Raw genomic sequence first — 21,891 nt, 5'->3', positions numbered from 1 at the left:
GCACGGACTAGGGTTATTTAATTGGTATTAAGGGGTAGTGATGGGAGTTTTTTCCTTCTCTCTCCATTCTGTAGGCGATGCAGGATGGGGTACAAGTGGATAATATGGGGTGTAGACCTCTGGCAGCTGACACAAGCTGGCTAGGTACAGGATATGCCGCTGCGAAGTGGGGTGTTGTTCGGGAAACAACCAGATGTAGTCCTCACGAGTCACGAGTGGACGCTTCGGCTGGCACTCAACATCTGGCAGGTAAGGAACAAGATGCAGGAGCTACAGGAGGTGGTATCGAGTGGAGAAACGGTTGCATCTAAGAACGGAATATTACGGGACGTGCAAGAAGAGTATGAGGCTTTGGATAGGTCATGTAAGGAAATAAGGGAAAATCTGTGCCAAGTCATGAGCACGATTCCAGGGAGGAGAAAGGGAGTAAAGAGGGGTTGGTTGAATGCATGTGGGAAGTTGCTGAAAACAATTTTTGGAACAGCAGATAGAGACAATATTGAGGGTTTGAACAATTCTTTAACAGTTATTCACGACAGGGAGGAAAGCATAGGGAAGTTAGTGGATATACACACAACAGAGTTGCGGGGATTAGGTACACAGTTGTTGAATGTGACATGCATGGTGCGTGGGATGGCTACAGGGTTATGAGCATATATAGAACAAACACAGAAATTATTGAATACAGATCTGGAACAGGTACAAACGTGATTGGATACAGTGTAAAAGAAGCTGGAAATGGCTAAATTGCTGCGGGAACTGGTTAACAGCATTGGTGATGTACGAGTGAGGATGGATGAGTTGCAAGAGGCAGAGCATCATGCATTGCACGGGCAGGTGAGTGTGACGTCCAGAAAAATTCAGACGGAGTCTGAAGCAGGCAGAGGGGGAGTTTACAGAGGGGGTAGAGCACGTAGTGCTGATAATTGAAGCGAGTATGTCACTTTTTTATCATATGTCTAGGATTAAGATAACAATGGATCTAGTTAAGATGTATATAGAGTTTAGATTTCCAGTAACTAATGTGGGGAGACAGTGTCACTGTTACACAGTGCATCCTTATCCGGTCAGATGGGAGCGCATGAGGAAGGGCGTACAGTTCAGGACACAGGAGGTTTTATTAATTTATAAGGAGGGGGATACTCATGCTACTATGTCTGGTTTAGAGTTGAGTAGCTGTCTAACGGAGTCAGTTTCCATTTGTCCATCACGGGTTGTTTTCACGGGCAAGGGGTTGTGTGAGATCCAGTTATTTAGGGCAGAAGCAGAAGCTTTAGAATGTCAGAGAATAAAAGTGAAGCCTACGCCACATTTTCAGCAAATTGGGAGGCATTGGTTGTATTCAGTATTCGCTATGGAGAGGATATCAGCCAAGTGTTATGACAATGGGAATTGGACAGCAACCACGGAGATGGAATTACAGGGCAGTGGTTTGCTAATCAATGGGACAAAATTGTGAAACAGTAGGGGATTGTTTCAGCTTACCAGCGACAGTCACGGGAGTCGCCAAGGTTACAGGTACTCATCTGACTTCTACTGGCCAGATGCGTCATTCAGAATCGCTCCAGGAGAAAATTTGACGTATATTAACAATGCCTGCTACACTATTGCAAACGACAGATAAACTAGTAGATTCGGGCAGAAATGTAGCATAGTGACCATTGGTATTTCAACCAGTACTATTACTGTATTGATTGTATTTATCGGTGTAGTATATGTCTTATTAAAATAGAGGATTCAGCATGTTAATGCAAGACAGCTCCATGAGATTCCTGTAGAATGGATTACCAGTAGGGCATGAGACAGGGTAACCTGGATGTATATAGGGAAGAAGTAGAATATAGGATAGAACTAGAGTTAACATATAGTGTAAATTCAGGGCCGAATTAAATTTTTAAGAGGAGGCAGTGTTGCGGCCACATGTAGTAAGCATTGCTTCATGCAGTGGAGAATGGCAAAACAGAGGCACACTGGTGATCGAGGCATTGCGAAGTAGGCAAGCACAGATAGTCTTGCTGACAGCAGCAGTCTACCAACAGGCTGACGCAAGGATGCACACAGACCGAGCGCCGAGCGAGGCCTCGAGAGTGCTGAGTAAGGGGAAGTGAGGCCAGCACACTAAGTTGCACTGCAATATACTGTGGGAGTTATAACAAAAAGCTACCACTGAGGGTAAAAAACGTCCTCCTGCCGGATATGAATACTGGAGCGCAGGCAGCAACAGACAGAAGCCATTAGGAAGCAGTTCGGATCTGAGGACGAACGTGGTCCATGTCTGAATGTTCAATCTTCGTAGGTGACGATTCCAGAAGTCTGTTCCAGCTCGCAGGAGTCATCCGTTTGCCACCAGATGTCAACTTCAGCTCTGGAGGTCGGCCCGAGTTTGGTCGGCACCATGGCTGACTAACTACAGCGAGAACTTCCAGCAGGACCAGCTGCAGCGCAGTCATGGTCACAGGCGCCGCCAGGGACTAACGCCCGGACTTCACGGCAACCCGGCCCCACGGCGCATGGTCCGTCCATGACGGGACCTCGCGGTCATCGCGACTGACGGCTTCCCAGCCGCCAGTGCAGCAGGCATCGGCAGCTGACCTCACGGCGACAAGTTCATCTCAACCACAGGGCATCCTGGCTTCAGTGGAGCACTGGTGGCCTGAGGCTCCTGAGTGCAATCAGTGGCGCACGTTGCGCGTATTGTCGGAGAATCTACACAGCAGCAGCCAGCCGGAGGGATCCGCAAGGCTGGGCAGCGACAACGAGGGAGAAATTGTAAAGAAAGTTCAATAAATAACTGTAAAACTCAGTCTTTGGTGCAGCCACTGTGTCTGCTGCTAACAAGTGGTGCAGAAGCCGTAATAGATGGTATACAGAAACATGTAACAGGAAACAGTACTTACATTAGCTCTTGAGCTCTCGCCACACGATGGGAATGTTCATTTAGGTGTCTCTGTGGTTGTGCTTAAGGTGTGTGCTTTTGCTACAAAACAAGTAAGAGCTCCAAAGCTAATATGAATGCTGTTTGCTGTTAACTGTTCATGTGCTCCATGCATCACTCCACTATAGATGGGAGGTTGCCTTTTCCTTATTTTATTTATTGCTCCACCCAGGAATTTCTGTTAATGTTATGTGAATGTATTATGTTGGAGCTAAGAGAAACCATATGTGAACAAGCTATTGGTGCTCATAAAGGTGCTTCTGTAACCAAGGTAGTAAAGTGTTTGGTGTTTTGAGAGGCACTGTATCAAAGATTTACATCACATACAGGAGAAGTGGAAAAATGTTAGTCACAACATGGATGAAAGTTTGTGTTGAGTGATGGAGATGAATGCTCACTGAAGAGCACTGTGATGAAAAATAAGAGAACAACAGCTACAAAAGTCACTGCAGAACTGAATGTCACACTCATGAACACTGTCAGCGTCAAAACAATATGAAAGTAGCTCCACAAGCAGGGAATTGCATGGTGAGTTGGAATTCCAAAACCCCTCATCAGTGACGCAAACGCCTGAACAAGAAAAACATGGTGCTGAAGCCATAAAACCTGGATTAGATTAGATTAGATTTACTTTCATTCCAATTGATCCGTAGTGAGGAGGTCCTCCAGGATGTGGAAGATGTCAGAAAAACAACAATACATGACAAATATTTACAACTAAAACAAATAAGCTAATGTACCATTCCACAGGTCCCAAGTGGAATGATCGTCATTTTTTAATGAACACTAAGAGTCATTTTACAAATACTAATGCACTGAATTTAAAATAAAAAAGTTTTTTATTTATTTATAAGGTAATAAACATGTAATACAACTACTGTAATACTTATTTACAATAAACACATTACTGCACTGAAATGGTGCAGAAGTTAGATTATACTTACACACACACACACACACACACAAATTTTCAGTGAACACGTTACTGCACTGAAATTGTGCAGAAGTTATGTTGTATTTATATACTGGACCTTGGAGCAATGATGAGTCTTGCTTCATACTGTTCCCAACTCCTGCCCAAATTTCCAAACAAGAGTGAAAAATGGTGGGGTTCCATGATGATTGGGCAGCCATATCATGTTACTCCATGGGCCCCATGGTTACTCTGCAAGATCTCATTACTGACAAGGATTATGTGACCTTTTGGCTGATCAGGTCCACCCTGGTACAATGTTTGTTCCCCAATGCTGATGCTGTAGTCCAAGATGACAGGACCCTCTGTTCATACAGCTTGCACCATTCAGGAGGGGTTTTGCGAACACAAGGATGAACTGTTGCATCTCCCCTCACCACCACAGTAGCCTGACCTCGGTATTATTGAGCCTTTGTGATCTACTTTGGAGAGGATGGTGCATGATCACTGTCTACGTCCATCACTGTTACCTGAACTTACCAATATTTTTCAGAGAGAATGGTATAAGATTCAATTGAAAACCATAAAGGACTTGTACTTATCCATTCCATGATGACTGGAAGCTGTTTTGAATGCCAACGATTTTTCTACACCATATTAAGCATCGTAATGTGTGTGTTTTCATGTATTTTCACATTTTTGTCTACACCCTGCGAGTAAACGATAGCAAATTTCTAGAATATAGCAAATTTAATTCTTGTCCAACAGCATACAAGAAAATCAAAAATGAAAACCCAACTGTATGAGATACAAATGGCACTGGTCAATTTTGATATACTTTACATTCCACCAATCCATTGTAAGGAGATCCTCAAGGAGAGCATGTTATAAAACACGAATACATAATACATGTTTAAATAACAAAAAATCATCAGTAAAACTTAAATAACATGACTTCTCAAATTCCTAAAAACACAGTCCCCTTATTTAAAGAAAGTTAAATGTGAAATAGATGAGGTCAGGAGTCAGTGCGAAGCTCTGTTGATGAAAGTACAAGAATGATTTAAGGAGAAAAGCTTTCTTAATGGTATCTACTCAAAAATGCCACCCTCTCCAGTTATACTTTTCCACACATTTGCTACTCTCATTTCTCCTTTATCACACCCTCTCCACTCTTGTCCATCTTCTATTCACTCACGTTTTAACACACTGAAAAACTATGCTGGCAAACCTAAACTCCAGTTATTCTCCCCTTTAAGGTCATGTGTATACAGTATCATGGTTGTACTTGTAACAGCAATCCATATGCAATGAGATTAAAAGCTTAGGTTGTCAGGTTTTCCATTCTCTTTAATAAGCAACTAACGTAAATAGCTATATTACTTTCATTTAACTCTTTCTTAATCAAGAAATACTTACTTGATAATTAGTCTCTGGCATTATTTCTGACATCACCCTGATGGTATATCCAAATTCTTAAAATTGTGATTTGAATCTGAAGGAGGGCTCAAGCTGCTGAAACACATTAACACTGGTTTAAAATTTTGCATATAATCTTTGTAAAAATTATTCTGTACACAACAAAGACAAAACATCAATTAAGGATTTTAACAATCAAAGATGACAATGAATAACAATAATGAACATTCCTGGATGGAACAATATATAAAATAAGGGAAAGGCAATCACTCGCATATAGCAGATTGATAGGTGGCATACAGACACACACAACAAAACATTCACTAGTTTTCAAACTATGGCTCTTCTTCAAACAGAGAAAGCATACACTGAATGTGTGTACTTTCTGCTAGAAGACAAGCCATAGCTAAGAAGCTAGTGAGTGTAGTATTTTGTTATGTGTGCACTCATCCTTCTTCTACAAGTAGAGCCAGACCTCAAAAGTTAATGAATATCATGCTCTGTGTATGTGTTTATCCACCACATGTAAGTGGTTGCCTTTCTCTTATTTTATGTAAAGATGACACTGATGTATTTGAAATTTTTATATGACTATGAACCCCAGCAAGGAAAAAAACCAAAGATGTCTGAGCAAAGCTTTTAGGCTGATATGAAAGCATAATTATTGTAAGAATTTTATCACTGGGAGTCCAGTAGTGTTGTAGCGTATATTACTTTAATTTTCAGACTTGAAAAGAATGCTGGTTTATAGAAAAACTGAGTCAAGAGAAAAAAAACAACACTTTTGATATATTCTGTCTGAGTTTAGGAAGAGCACACACAGAGGAAGATGATCAAAACATATGCACCAATGGCATGAGAATGCCAACAAAAAAATGGAAATTACATCAAGCAATACTACTTGTACTTCAATGGACCTGCTCATATAGCTTAATGTGCGACACACTAGCTTGTGAGACAGAAAGGTGAGACAGACCCACATCATTGTAAATGCTAGGAACAATGTACACTCAAAACACACACATTCGAAGAATGAGTGCTCCACAACACAAGAAGACTGCAGGAATGGGTATGGACAGATGACATTGGACAAATGGCCGCTGAAAACACCAGGCAAAGCTGATTCTTCCCAGTCTCCCAGTACATGGAAACAGACCAACTCGAATAAATGGATAGTGAGAAATACCAAACCCACTCTGTCAACTGATATTTCTTTTTTAGGGATAAATGTGTAAGTGGTTCTGGAAATCAAAATCTGGCTACTTACCATCAAAACATATGTAGCCTGAGCAACAAGATTAATGAACTCTTAATTAATATCCAGGAGCCACAAGGTATAGATTGTGCCCATGTTCTGTGCTTTAGTGAGCACCATGTTATGTCAGATATCGAAAAACTTGTTATAGATAATTACTGCTTAGCAACACCTTACTGTAGGAAATAAATAGAAAAAGGTGGAGTAGTGATCTATGTCAGAAACAGCATCACATGTAGCGTAATTTATGTGCAGAATTTTTGTATAGATCAACAGTTTGAAACGTGTGCCATAGAGCTGGCTTCAAATAATTCTTATATAGCAGTAGTAACTTTATACAGGGCACCTTCAGGTAACTTTGGAATTTTTTTGAAACAGTTAGATGCACTCTCAATATACATATTTTAACTCAGTAGAGATGTCATAGTTGTTGGAGACTTCAATGCAAATTTCCTAGCGAACTCCAGAGACAGAGTAGATCTTGGGAACTTGATGTCCTCATATAATCTTGCTTCTGTTGTAAAGTTTCCCACCAGAATAACTTCACAAACAAAATCATTAATTGATAATGTATTTATTGACATAACCAAGATTGATGATATAGCTGTCAGGCAAGTCCCGAATGGTCTCACTGACCATGATGGACAAAGACTCACCATTGACAATTCAAGTATTTGTAAGATTAATAGTGGTCCCAACTGGAAAATTACTAGGAAATCTACTGATGAAACTATTGAGATCTTTAAATCACGTCTCCAAAACATAGACTGGGGTCCACTATATAATGTAGAAAATACCAATTCCAAATACAACCTTTTTGAAAGTACATTCCCAAAAAGATTATATAAAACTCATACTAAAAGATCCACCAAACAAGCCTTGGATTACCAAGGAATTAGGATTTCTTCCAAAAGCAAGAGAGAGTTGTACATTGCCTCAAAAAAATCAGATGGCCCTAACCTTTTAAATAACTATAAAAAATACTGTAAAATATTGAACAAAGTCATTCAGAAATCAAAAAGTATGTATCTGTGCTCAAAAATTAATAACTCCATTAATAAAATCAAAACTATACAGGAAGTGATACGAAATGAGACTGGTGCAAATTACCCCAACAAGACCCAAAATATTGCTCTTAACAATGAAGGTAAGCTAGTTCAAAATCAAGATATTGTAGCTAAGCTCTTTAATGAGCACTTTTTAACTGTTGCCGAGAAAACAGCATGCAAAGGCTCTTCAGAAAAGGCAATAAAAACTCTGAAAGAACTTTTCTCTAACTCTATAGACATGATGGGTATAGCCACTATAACCGTGCAAGAAGTAAGAAAAACCATAGTGTCTCTAAAAAGTAAAAATTCATTGGGTGTAGACAATATTTCCAGCAAACAGCTAAAAGCCAGCTGTAATCAACTCTCTAAAATTCTAGCTCATATATTCAATTCCTCTCTAAATCAAGGTATCTTCCCTGACAGAATGAAGTGTGTTACTGTGAAGCCCCTCTATAAAAAAAGGTGATCCCACAAATTTTTCCAACTATCATCCTATCTCCCTTGTAACAGAATTTTCTAAAGTCTTTGAAAAATTAATATATGTCAGGATTGTCAATCCCCTTAAAAATTTGCACTACTTAGTAAACAACAGTTTGGTTTCAGATCAGGTATATCTACAACTGAAGCAATTTACGCACTTACAAATAACATTTTAGAATGCCTTGACAAGAAAAAATTACCCGTTGACATATTCTGTGACCTGACTAAGGCTTTCGACTGCGTCGATCACAGAAAACTTTTAGGAAAAGCAGCCCAATATGTAATCTGTGGACAAATGGATAACTGGCTCAGATCACCTCTAGAAGATAGACAACAAAAAATATTATTAGGTGTTAACAATCTACAAGTAGGAGAGTTAGAGTCTGACTGAGAAACAGTACATCATGGAGTTCCACAAGGGTCAGTCCTTGGTCCCCTCCTATTTATTATACAGGGAGTTACAAAAAGGTACGGCCAAACTTTCACGAAACATTCCTCACACACAAAGAAAGAAAATATGTTCTGTGGACATGTGTCCGGAAACGCTTACTTTCCATGTTAGAGCTCATTTTATTACTTCTCTTCAAATCACATTAATCATGGAATGGAAACACACAGCAACAGAACGTACCAGTGTGCCTTCAAACACTTTGTTACAGGAAATGTTCAAAATGTCCTCCGTCAGCGAGGATACATGCATCCACCTTCTGTCGAATGGAATCCCTGATGGGCTGATGCAGCCCTGGAGAATGGCGTATTGTATCACAGCCGTCCACAATACGGGCACGAAGAGTCTCTACATTTGGTACCAGGGTTGTGTAGACAAGAGCTTTCAAATGCCCCCATAAATGAAAGTCAAGAAGGTTGAGGTCAGGAGAGCGTGGAGGCCATGGAACTGGTCTGCCTCTACCAATCCATCGGTCACCAAATCTGTTGTTGAGAAGCGTACGAATACTTCGTCTGAATTTTGCAAGAGCTCCATCGTGCATGAACCACATGTTGTGTCATACTTGTAAAGGCGCATGTTCTAGCAGCACAGGTAGAGTATCCCATATGAAATCATGATAATGTGCTCCATTGAGCATAGGTGGAAGAAACTAAAATGAGCTCTAACATGGAAATTAAGCATTTCCGGACACATGTCCACATAACATCTTTTCTTTATTTGTGTGTGAGGAATGTTTCCTGAAAGTTTGCCCGTACCTTTTTGTAACACCCTGTATATATTAATGACCTACCCCTGTCCTCAGAAACAGTGCTAGCAATATCACAATGTTTGCAGATGACACAAGTATAGTGACAGCCAGCAAAACCTCCACTGATGTAGAGTTAAATGCCAACCAAGCACTTGCAACTGCTCTGAACTGGTTCACAGCAAATTCTCTAGCAATAAACCTCAGTAAAACAAATTACATGCAGTTCCAATCCAGTTACATAAGCCCAGAAGAGATTAACATTGCACACGTGAGCCAACAGTTACAGAGCGTTCAGTGCACACAGTTCCTAGGCGTTCACATAGATAACTGGCTCAACTGGGAATTCCACATACGGCAAACACTAAAAAAGCTTAGCTCAGCAACATTTGCCATCCGAATAATCTCCAAAACTGAACATCAACATATCAAAGTCTGCATATTTTGACTACTTTCATTCAGTGATGTGCTATGGAATAATCTTGGGGCAACTCACCACTTTCAAAAAAATTTTTTGTAAGCCAGAAAAAAGGAGTCCGAATTATATGTAGTGTTCCTCCAAGAACCTCATGTCGCAGTCTTTTTAAACGGTTAGGTATATTAACCTCTCCTCTCACTCATGGCTTTCACACTTCTGAATTCTTCTGAATATGAAACAAACGAGGCATACCATCATTATAACACAAGACAGAAAGGTGATATGCACTGTGAATGGAAAAATCTCTCTCTAGTACAAAAAGGGGTAAAGTATGCAAGTACAAAAATCTTTAACACATTCCCGAGTAATATAAAGTGTCTAAAAGAAAATAACATCCTATTCAAGAAAAGCTAAAGAAATTCTTATTGGAAAAATGTTTCTACTCTTTAGATGAATTCTTCAACAGAGATAAATAATTTGAGTAGTAATTCAGATTATTTCCTTTGTCATTGTATCTGTATTATTTTTTTATCACTATTGTATTTTTGTATTGTATTGTTTATTATCTCGATTATATTATTGTATTGTTCCAGTTTTGAATCATTCATCTACTATGTGTAATATACCAGTATGTATTGTATTGTATGACATCTATATTGTACCTGCTTTGACTCGTTCCACATCCATGCGTAATCACGCCATACTGGATCTATGGAATATGTATCTCAAATAAAATAAATTGGATCTGTGCAGCAAGTTAACGAGTACTGATTCTGTCCACTTGCCAGCCTGATTATGATTTTTAGGTATTGTTCCCTTTTTTAAAGGTAAATGTGGGGCTGGTCCCCAATCTCTGCCTCAGAAAATACAATACAAAAGCAGTTAAAATACAATAACACACAGAACAAAGTTCATGCAAACAGCCTTGCTTCCTGTGTTAACACTGGTTCCCATCAGATCATTAAATTTAAGTGCTGTTGGGCTTGGTTAGCACTTGGGTTGATGACCATCCACATCTGCTGAGCACTGTTGGCAAGTGGGGTGCTCTCAGCCCTTGTGAGGTCAACTGATGAGCTACTTGATTGAGAAGTAGCAGCTCCAGTCACAAAATTGACAATAGTCAGGAGTGTGGTGTGGTGACCACATGCCCCTCCATATCCACATCTAGTGACATCTATCAGCTGTGGAAGACACACCAGTTGGTTGGTACCATTAGGCCTTCCAGATCTGTTTAGATGGAGTATGTATGTGTGTGTGTGTGTGTGTGTGTGTGTGTGTGTGTGTGTGTGTGTGTGTCAGGATGGAATGTAACACTATTATGGAAAGGGTAGTTGCTATTCACCATATAGAGGAGATGCCTGAGTTGCAAATAGGCACAACAAAAAGATCGTCACAAAATAAGCTTTCAGCCAATAAAGCTTTGTCAAAAACAGATGACAGACACTCACGGAAATGCAACTCACACAGACACGACTGTAGTCTCTGGCAGCTGAAACCACACTTAAGTATCTATTTTTGACAAAGGCCTTGTCAGCTGAAAGCTTAATTTGCGACAGTCTTTTTGTTGTGCCTATCTGCAACTCAGTATCTCTGCTATATAGTGAGTAGCAACTATATCCTTTTCACAATATTTTAATATTTCTTTTATGTATTGACATAAAAGTCACATATACAGAATACAATATTCATTAACTTCACATACACACACATAACAAATAAAGATAGAAAGAAATGCTTGGGTACAAGGAAAATGTAACTTCCTATGGGGGACTTAGTATCCACCTCTAAACAACGGTCTTATGTATCCAAAATGTTCATATTATTAGGCAACTACTTGCTGTGATGTGTGTTTGGCTGTGGCTCTTTTTGACTTTGAACTGTATCTTTACACTGACAATTTTCGCCAAAATCAATCAACTCAGTGGCAGTGGGCATGCAGTTTACAGCATATTTGTTCTCAGTGAAGTTCTGGCAGAGCCATGTAGAAAATTACATGTGAAAATGTTTTGAGCTGTAGAAGGAATGAATGAAGATGAGTGTGGATGCTAATGAGTCCTGCTTTGAAGGTAACCACTACTATCTGGAGCAAGTACAAAAATTTGCAGCATCATTCTTGTTTCTTTTGTGTTGGAACTCATGCAGAACTGTTACTCCATTACCAACAAGACAATCGATTTTCGTAAAAATTATCTCAGAGTAAGTATGCAGTTCAGTGACAAAATATAGTCACACACTAATATGTCATGGCATTTTGAGCAGTCTTTCTTTCTTTTGTGTTGCTTTAGTATGCTGAAACTCAAACTGTATTTTCTAATACAGACAAAATATTTATCAGTTAATGTAACAAGTTCTCCAGTAATATAATATTCATGAACAATCTAAATCTGTGGCTAAAAGAAGCCCCGCCACTAACACTGACTGCTCAAACACAAAAAGGAAAAAGCATAAGTAAATCATGAACATCAGAATATTAATATTATCTAATCATTTCACAAAATTTAAACTTGTTTCACTTTAAATAAACTTCTAACAGTTCTAATACCCTCAATTTTTAAGAGCCCTAAATTAAATAAAGTGTTGCTCAACCAATTTTTGGCCACTCCAGATCCTAATGGTTGGAATAAATTTTATCCCCAGCACTTCGTCAGTGGACAGGACAGATGGAAACATACACATTCCTTATCAATAACATTATGTGTGTGATTGCTGAGATATGAAAACCAGTTTGCAGTGTCTTGCAAAGTCAGAGTACAGACAAACAGTGAATAAAAGAAACATTCCATGGACAGACACATAATGCCTTTGTCACTGAACTGGGTGAATGCTGTGGGAGAAGGGGACCTAATTCTTAATGGTCTCGCACAGTGGTTGCCATCTTCTTCCCTCTGTAGCACTTCCCTTAAGTTTTGTCTCCCCTCACCCTCACAACATGAGGCTCACTTTCATAGTGGGTTATCAGTAACCTATTATCCTTTCCCATCTCATCCAACCTCTCTCCCAGAGGGTGGAACTAACAGTTGCAAGAGCTAGGAATAGCTTTTCACCCACTTTTAAATGTGTCTATCAGTGGTACTGCAATTTTGTATTCTGGTTGGCCGTTCTGCCTTCTTATAATTTTGCAGTATGAGTAATGAGTGATAACTTGCCCGAAATATGGATGAATACAAAATTATCTGCATGAGCAAGAGGAATAAAATCAGGTAACTTTTGTATACAATGGCTTTTGTGTATTACAGTAGCGGACAGTCACAGCAATTAAATAACTCAATACAACACTGAAAAAAAAGATAAGAAATGGAAAACCACATAAAGTCAGTCATAGGAAGAACAAGGGAATGACTTAGTTCACTGGAAGAATTATGATAGAGAACAGAGCAGACTGAAAGGAGATCATAAATAGAGGCAACTTGTATGTCCCAAACCCTGCCTTATATAACCTACTCCTTACTTCACATCTCCAGAGCATACTTTTATGCTCCATAACGTATTACTGCCAAATGCTCTCTCTAAATCTTATCACTCTATTCAACCAATATTCTAAGAACTTAACCTCAGCAAAAGTCTCAGCCCAAGAACACTCACCTTCATGCTGAACCTAGGCTTAACCATGCTAGAATTTCCAAAAACCTGCTTTCCTTTACCTAATTCCTTTTAATATATATATTTCTTGGGGTCACCCCTCCCATCTCATCTCTACCTGCCACCCTTCATCCCTACAGTTGACAATCAGTCAAAAGCAAACACTAATAGATATCTTTTTCATCAACCTTGAGTTTGTTCTGAAAGCTCCACAAAAGCAACTTCACTGGCTCCCTGCTGGTCAGCTCACTGTGGCTAGTTACAATTTTCCCATAGAAGGATCATATGTCCTGACTTACAGGCATCACCAATCAGTTTTGCTTCCTATAGTCAAAAGCTAATCACTTTCTCCATTTCCTTTCCTCTTGTCATGAGGCCCCTTGCTTGGTATGTCCCTGTGTGCTAAAATTCCACTAGCTTTGTTGCCGTGGAACATTAGCTTTCCCAGTGTGCCCTTGGAAGCAAACACACCACCTCCTTCCTAAAATTCAGACAAGGAGTGTCACTACAGTCATGGGCAGAAATACCAAAAGCAGAGTCCCTCTCCCTCCTGCATGCCTGCCATCTCCCTCTTTCCCAACACATCAAGACCTCATCAACAACTCATCCCTCACAGCCAGCTGTCTCACCTTCCCCCAATACTTCTCCTCCCAATTGAATCAAAAAGTAAAATAAGCAAGAAAAACTTTTTCAATAGTCAATTTTATTTACTTTAGCAAAATGAAAATGATCATAACTTTTTTCTTATATGTCCATATTTGAAACAACTATTCATCCATATACGTTACACATAATAAATACTAACATTACCCAAGGAAAAGTTCAACAGAAAATAAAAAAAGAAACTTTTTTATGAGAATCTGCATGTAACTAGTGAGGCAACCTTCTTACATTTCAACTAGAAAGACTGAAAATTAATTAAAACACAGAATAATATAACAAAAAGTAAAATAAGATCTAATACAGTATTTTGAAAGAACTATGTTAGTATGAATATCTAAGTCAACACATAAACTGACAATGAAATATCAATATTCTATACTTTTTCATTTTCTTATTGATGGTACTGTCAAACTAGATAACCATTTCTGGCTCACTGTATAACAAGTACTTTCTTATTGCTTTTAGCCTGGGACAAAAATGAAACTTCCAGGCAGATTAAAACTGTGCTGGATTGACACTCAAACTGGGGACCTTTGCCTTTTGTGGGTACATGCACTACCTACTGAGCTACCCCAAGCATGACTCATGACCCATCCTGACATCCAGTACCTCATTTTCTACCTTCAAGTCTCAGTCCCACGCACAGTTTTAATTTGTGAGGATGTTTCACATTAGTGCACACCCTCTTGCAGAGTGAAAATTTCATTTTGGGAAATATGTTCAGATTTTGCTACGGTGACAGATACTATTAGATACTACACACATCTTTGCATACATCAGGAAACTCAATACTAGTGAGCTATGTTTTACTAATTAACATCACCAACTTAGCAACTTATTTTTAAAATCTTTGTCAGGGGTGGTACATGTGAACAAAGGTTGTACTGCTCTGTATGCATTTGTAACAGCCTCATTCCTTGGAACTATGCATTTAACTGTGAATACATTATGTTAGTCATTGAGTAAAAATTTGTCACTTGAAAACTAGTTTACTACTGTCAGTCTTTCATCCTCATAAACTTGTTGAAGTGCTTCTTTACTGCTTCAGTCCATTTATTAAGAGAATTCACACTCAGTTCACCATCTTTCATAATGTTCAGAGCTTCAACAAGCACTCTGCCAAATAATCTTTTTATGCTAGCTATCTCTGAGTGATGTTCTTAAAGGTCACAACACCTGCAACATCCATACATCACAGGCTGCTCCAACATCCATATTCTCTGACTACAATGGCTTAGATACCACACTGCCATACTTTCCACTGACTTACTTGCATCAGGAACGGCATCCGACCAACCACTACTACTAACAATTTCAAATTCGAAATAACTTGCCAACTTGGTGGAGACACTGGAGAAGACCATGAAGCAGAAGACATTGCATTGAATTACTATGAGAGTAATAAAGCTCTAGAATTTAATTATCATTTTAAGGTACATTGCTGCACTTCATTCATTATATTTGTTCCTCACAAGAATTATGTTTGGCAGAACCTTACAAATATCAACGAATCTTTCTTTTAAGTGGATTGACAGTGCATACCTCCAAGCCCAGTGTGCTGGGCTCTGTAGCTCTAGCTTTACCTTGCAACTACTGACCAGATGGCTATAGCACTCTGTGACCAAAAAAACTGTAGATGCTCTCAATTGTTTCAAGAAATAGTGTTGTTCCTTGATTAGCCTCTAAATTTTGTTTAAGAACCATATTTAAATAGTGGCATACACAACATAAGAACTATGTGCATCACTCATGATGGATGCTGCAACACTGATGTAGCCACAGAATTTGCTCAGATCTAGACCCTAGTAAACTGGAGGAATCAATCGCCCATCATTTGCGTGTCTGCTGTCTGTGAGCTATTGGTACAGCCTGAACAGGCCAAAATCCATTTAGCTTGCATTCAAGAGACTAGTTCTGGAACATGTTAGGGCATTTCTGAATATAATCGATGCATGTTGTATTTTCCATTTTTCACTTTTGCTTCCATTTAAGTTTTCCTTAATTTCTTCTTTATTTCCTATGGACACCATAGGGATCCTTGCCCTTCAGGGCCCTGGGGCATTGCGCAGTCTAGTTACACTTTCAACTGATAAACTGTTTATGTGCCTTCTAGAGTACATCTTCCAATTCAACCAACATCTTAAGCACTTTGCGTGATCCAGATTCATTGATGGCATCACACTCTGGACAGATAACAATGGCAGACTTTGTCATTTTCAACACAGTACTGATACTTACTTCCAAATCCTCTTTTCCTAATCCTCCTCGACCCAATGAGCAACCTTCCTAAATGCTGTTCTTCAACTCTAACACTTACTCAAAAATATTTTTTATACCAAAATGTCAACAATCAAGAATGTCTCCATTTTGACAACTGTACCTCATTCCACAGGAAAAAGGTCCTTCACATACAACACTGACTGCAAAATGTGATTCTGCTAAGAAGTGGATAGGAAATCAACCAGGGTAGATCTCACTGTCCAATCCAGATATTCTCACCATGATAATGCTGCTGGTTTCGTGCTCTAAGATATAGAAGCACTCAAGCCTAGACCAAGACTGCTGCGAGCATAGCTCTGCTAAGGCTTCACACTGTACAGATGTCTTCAAGACCTGGCAGACTTGTGCACCGTGGGTAAGGTTTTGGAGGTACTACAGGCATGTGATAGTTCCTGTGGTTATGTGTCTTAATAGACAATAAAAATGGACCTTAAAAACCTAACAGCATCTACTGTGTGTGATAATAAATTGCAGGACATTATGAAGATTGTTTCATGAAGTGGGAAAAGAGTTACATAAAGCCAAATGAGATATCATAAGGTTATCAAAAGTATGGTGAAAACAATGAAGACCAAACAGGATTAAAATCAGGACATACGTTTACTTAAAGAAACAAAGCAGAGAGGAAACTAAAATGTAGGCATTATTACAAACAAAAGAGTAATAAAAATAATATTAGGGATCTTCAGACAGAATACACTGACCAGCCAGAATAATATCACCACCAACCTACTATCGATATAAGCCCATCCAGGTAATAGCAGCATCATCTGGCGAGGAATGATTGCTAGCCAGACACATGTACAGTGCATGTAGTATCAGTGAGCGTGCTACCTGTGTAGAATCAGAAAGGCGCACAAACTATTTGAGTTGTCTAAGAAGAGCTTGTGACAGCTCAGAGGCTCAGCACAAGCATTCTGGAAACTGCACAACTTGTCGAATAATTGAGGAATGCTGTAGATAGTGTCTTCAACACATGGCAAAACCAAGGTGAAACCATGTCTAGATATCATGGTGTTAGGCGGCCACACCTCATTACAGAGGCCAGACATCACAGATTGGGCAGACTGGTAAAACAGGACAGGTGGCGAACTGTGGTGGAACTAACATCAGGCTAAAATGCTGGTCAGAGTACAAGTGTGTCTGAACACACAGTGTGCACCGAACACTCCTAACAATGGGCCTCCACAGCCGATAACCCTTGCTTGTGCCAACGTTAACACCACAACATCGCCAACTATGACTGAAATGGGCATGTGACAATTGGAACTGGACTTTGGCACGATGGCAGAGCATTGCATGATCTGATGAATCCCAATACCTTCTTTATATGCCGATGGGAGGATGCTAACCCATCATCTTCCAGAGGAACAGCTCCTTGATACCTGTGCTGTGTGACAGAAACAAGCTGGCAGCAGCTCCGTTACACTCTGGGGAACATTTATGTGGGCATCAATGGGTCCAGTGGAGCTCATGCGAGGCACCATGACGGCCAAGGAATATTGTGCACTGCTTGCAGATCACGTACATCCTTTCATGACAATCATGTTTCCCAACAGCAGTGTCATTTTTCAACAAGATAATGTGTAATGTCACTAGGCCAGGAGTGTGATAGAGTGGTTCAAGGAACACAGTGACGAGTTCCCACTGATGTGCTGGACCCCCAACTTGCCATATCTAAACCCAATCTAACACATCTGGGATGTGACTGAATGTGGTGTTAAGAGCTCCTTGCCCCCCTCCTTGGACTTTGCGAAAATTAGGTGACTTGTGTGTGCAGACATGGTGCCAACTCCCTCCAGCAACCTACCAAAGCCTCATTGCTTCCATGCCATGACACATCACTGCTGTTATCCATACCACAGGTGGACATACCGGCTATTATGTAGCTGGTCATGATGTTCTGGCTGATCAGTGTAGAGTGCTTGTTTCAAAAATAATAACAGATATTCCATGGAAATAATTCAAGTCCATCTGTCCAGAGGCTCACATTCCGATAAGGGTGTAGAAGACCTCTACAGAACGTTACAGAAACTGGATGATGGCACCAAAATCCACAGCAAGGTGGTAAGGGGGATTTTAACATGAAAGTACGGCAATAACTGAACAATGATTCGACAGTGGGAAACTTACAATATAACTGAAATGATTAAGGTTATATTGTAGTACAATTTGCTGAAAACAACATATTTGTCCTTACTGCATCCTTCCAGCACAAAACAAATAGAAAACGGACCTGGCAAGCATCAACTGGAACTAAAAATGAAATCGAGTACTGCTCTTCATCAGTAGAAAACCAACGGACATGCATATTGAGACTTACTAGGAGAAACAGGAAAACAAACAAATGGATCAGGAAACATACTGTGGTGAAGGACATAATTGTGACTTCCATCTAAATGATCTGCAGATGGGCATGGCATGTAGTCAGGCAAATGCAATGTACACAGGCTAAGGAGGTTCTTTACTGGATTGCAAGACTGAATTGCAGACCTAATGGAAGATGAGGGCATGACATCAGAAAACATCAAGAGATAACATGGATTCTTATTACCAATGATTGTTATGCATACAAAAATCTAGTGAAGACCTTTATTCATTAGTGGATATTCAACTGTTGCTAATGAAATCCCATTAGTACTTGTGGGTGCAGCACCTGCAAAGGGAAATAGGTGTAACTAAATACACTTATAATCTTGTCTGAACAATAGATAGCATCCTGTCCAGACAGCACAGAATTAAATTTTTTGTGCCATGTACTCATATTACATCAAAAAACTAATTAACACTGAAATCACCAACCAGTACTTGTCTGAATAACAAGTATCATCAAAGTCTTAAAAAGATGCAGCCGCATTCTTTACCAGAGCATCAATTGCATTCCAACATACCCTGAAATAAGGGACAATGTACATAACTTCTTATCCACATGTCTCTCCAAGCAGAATTCTGTCATAATTCACAAATTGTGTTCCATAAACCCAATGTGAGATTGAGGCTTCAGCATTCTGGGAACTGGTGAAATTACACATTAATTGGTAGAAGCAGTGACTGCTAGTTAATTCTGTAAAGTATACTGAAACAAATTGCAACTAGTGCTTATCTCCTCACATTGATAATTATAAAAATATCTTCTAAATTTTTGCAAAACCTATTTGAAAAATGTAATTGCTCTTCTTCTTGAATTACTTCTTACTAAGCATAAATGTAACTTTACTGCTGTCGGAGAACACTGTCTAAATATTGGAAAAGTTTAAACATATTTAAGATGAACATTATCGTTAACTGGGATTTCCATTCTCAAATCCAAATAATCTGATAAATTATAGCTGTATCTAAGAAGATACTCTTTTATTTTGTTTTTGAATATCTTGGGATTTCCAGTTTCCTACTGGATGTCTATCAACAATCTGTTAAAGACTTTTGCATCAGAATCTAAACTCGATCCGGAATCCTACACAGGAACATATAGTCTACACATTTTTTTTTTTTTTTTTTACATCTAGTATTGTGAATTTCACAGTTCATAATAAATGCATTCTTATTATTAACTATGAATAACATTAGGTAGCGCATCTACTAGCACAGGAGTTTAAGAATACCAAAGTCACTGAATAGGCTTCTGCACGGTGTACAGTTGCCAACTTTACATAACATTGTTACTGCATGCTAATGTAGAATAATTGGCTGCATTGGATGCCACAGGACAGTATGAGTGAAAGTATATGAAGTATACTAGCAGTCGCATCGGCACATGAACACAGTAAGAAATATTTGTAAGTGCAAAGTACATAGAAATTAACTTTCTGATTAACTTATCCACATGCTGGTGCCACCTCAGCTTGTTATTTCAGTGGCGCCAACCAGTGTTACCACAGAAAAAATGACTGCTGTGGTGTCACTACTCAGATAGTGCTGATCCTCAGGCAAGCCCTCTGAAGGAATCACACCAGACTCTAGCATATAAATCAACCTAAGCAGTTATGATACTCGGAGTGGAGTGTGAGCCACAAGTGTTATCATATTGGCTATGGTGTTGTTCTGATGGACTCTAATTTTAATATGCAGAACTCTGATGGGGCTTGGACTGGACTTTGCTTCGAAATATGAACTTGACATGGCTTGAACTGTTCCTGGTGGCATCTTTAGCTTATATCCCTTATTTTGAATAAACTCCATTGTTTGTGTGAGTAGATCACATTTTACAAAAGTGATGACATCTTAGGACTGTGACATGTGCAAATTGGACTTTGAAAATTTTTGCGATAACACGAGAGTTTGGGTTTTTTGCCCATGGAAAAACAACAGCATCTCCTAACACAAACTACCCAGGGTTATCAGGAGCTAATGACAGCTACATTACAGGCAGTGCAAGTACAGGCACATCTCTCAAGCCACCCGTGTTTAGAGCCTTTCCAGCAACTAATGAATAAAGTGAAGAGTGGGCACTTATTGCTGACAGTTGCAATTGCATTTTTTGGTTTGTCAAACTTTCAATGCAGGAAGATAAAAGAAGGTCATGTTCTCATCAGGAAATTTTGAATTGTACTAATACAAACACTAGAGCCATTATTGAATCTGGCAGAACTTGAGTTGCCTAGGATGATTTCTTTCTTGCAAGAACATTTTTCGATAAATAAACATATTATTCCAGTCAGGTTAGAATTTTGGCACTGAAAGAAGTGTTTTAAAGACAAACACCTCTACTCTGTTTCTGCCCTACTGCATACACTTCTAAGATCTTACCTACAGTTCAACAACTTAAATTTTTCCTGTAAGACAGGAATTTCAACTTGACACTGATTGTCACTCATTGCTCACCATCTTTAGCCCCACGAAACACTGAACCAGATGGTACTGCCCATTGCCTCCAGCATTGGGCACTTTAATTGAATAACTTCCAATTTTCTGCTTACTATCGAGAGCAATGTTACATGGACATGCTCTTTCAGCTCCCCATGACTCATGATCCAACTTTCAATCAACATGATTTGGTGTAGTTCATGCTAAATTCAAATTTGAATTCAAATGTTTCCACCTTTCTGTTAACATCACATGACAATGCATGTGGCCACCACCTGTGAGACCCCAATATTAAGCCATCTTGTTTGCTTTGTACAATATGGATGGCTGGACACACTCGGACCCAAATTTTATCCCTTTTGGCCATGGCACCAACAACTACATCTACATCAATAAGCTCTGTTGAGCATCTCAGAGAAGGACTACTGTTCCATCCAAATGCCTCCTCCTCTTCAGCTAAAAAAGTTCTGCAGCTCATACACACTGCCCACTGGAGCAACAACTTCTTTCTGCCAAATACTGACTCTGACACCATTGAACTGGTCTGAAAATGTTCTGCTTGTCAGGCCTGGCGCTCAAGCTGCACCAGTCCTCTTCCTGGCTCAACACTGTGGAACTGTGGGCGTGTGTCCTCTTAGGTTTTGTTGGCCTGCTTTTGGGCCTCATTAGCTTGGTCATGACTGGTTCCTTTTGTCACTTCCCTAATGTGTCTCATGTCACTGCTGCCACAACCATCATAGCACTAGAAAAAGTCTTTGCCCCTGAAAGCAGCTCACACATCTTGGTTTCTGATAATGGGATGGCGTTTATCTCCTCAGTGTTGTTCATGTAATGGGTTTCAACACATTGCACTGCATCTTTTCACCCACCCTTCAATAGCTCTGTGGAATTATTTATTTACACC

The 21,891-nt window shown here is 39.5% G+C and overlaps 1 protein-coding gene across 8 annotated transcripts in view; it reads right to left on the bottom strand.

Annotated features, from left to right (window-relative positions):
* LOC126161900 (zinc finger protein 761-like) overlaps positions 1-21,891 on the bottom strand; it is a 121,707-nt gene that overhangs the window by 82,283 nt on the left and 17,533 nt on the right. For 3 of the 8 annotated variants that reach the window (XM_049918061.1, XM_049918054.1, XM_049918060.1), the window contains exon 2: positions 5,268-5,360. In XM_049918061.1, the coding sequence (XP_049774018.1) occupies positions 5,268-5,300 (33 nt within the window). In that variant the 5' untranslated portion in view covers positions 5,301-5,360. Of the gene's footprint in view, positions 1-5,267; positions 5,364-8,251; positions 8,337-9,740; positions 9,889-10,324; positions 11,180-21,891 lie in introns of those variants that run through there. The other 5 variants (XM_049918059.1, XM_049918056.1, XM_049918058.1 and 2 more) reach the window with 5 other exon arrangements.

This window comes from Schistocerca cancellata, chromosome 2 (genome assembly GCF_023864275.1).
Source record: "Schistocerca cancellata isolate TAMUIC-IGC-003103 chromosome 2, iqSchCanc2.1, whole genome shotgun sequence".
In the NCBI taxonomy this organism is placed as follows: Eukaryota; Metazoa; Arthropoda; class Insecta; order Orthoptera; family Acrididae; genus Schistocerca; species Schistocerca cancellata.
This window is presented reverse-complemented; position numbering and strand designations above follow the sequence as displayed.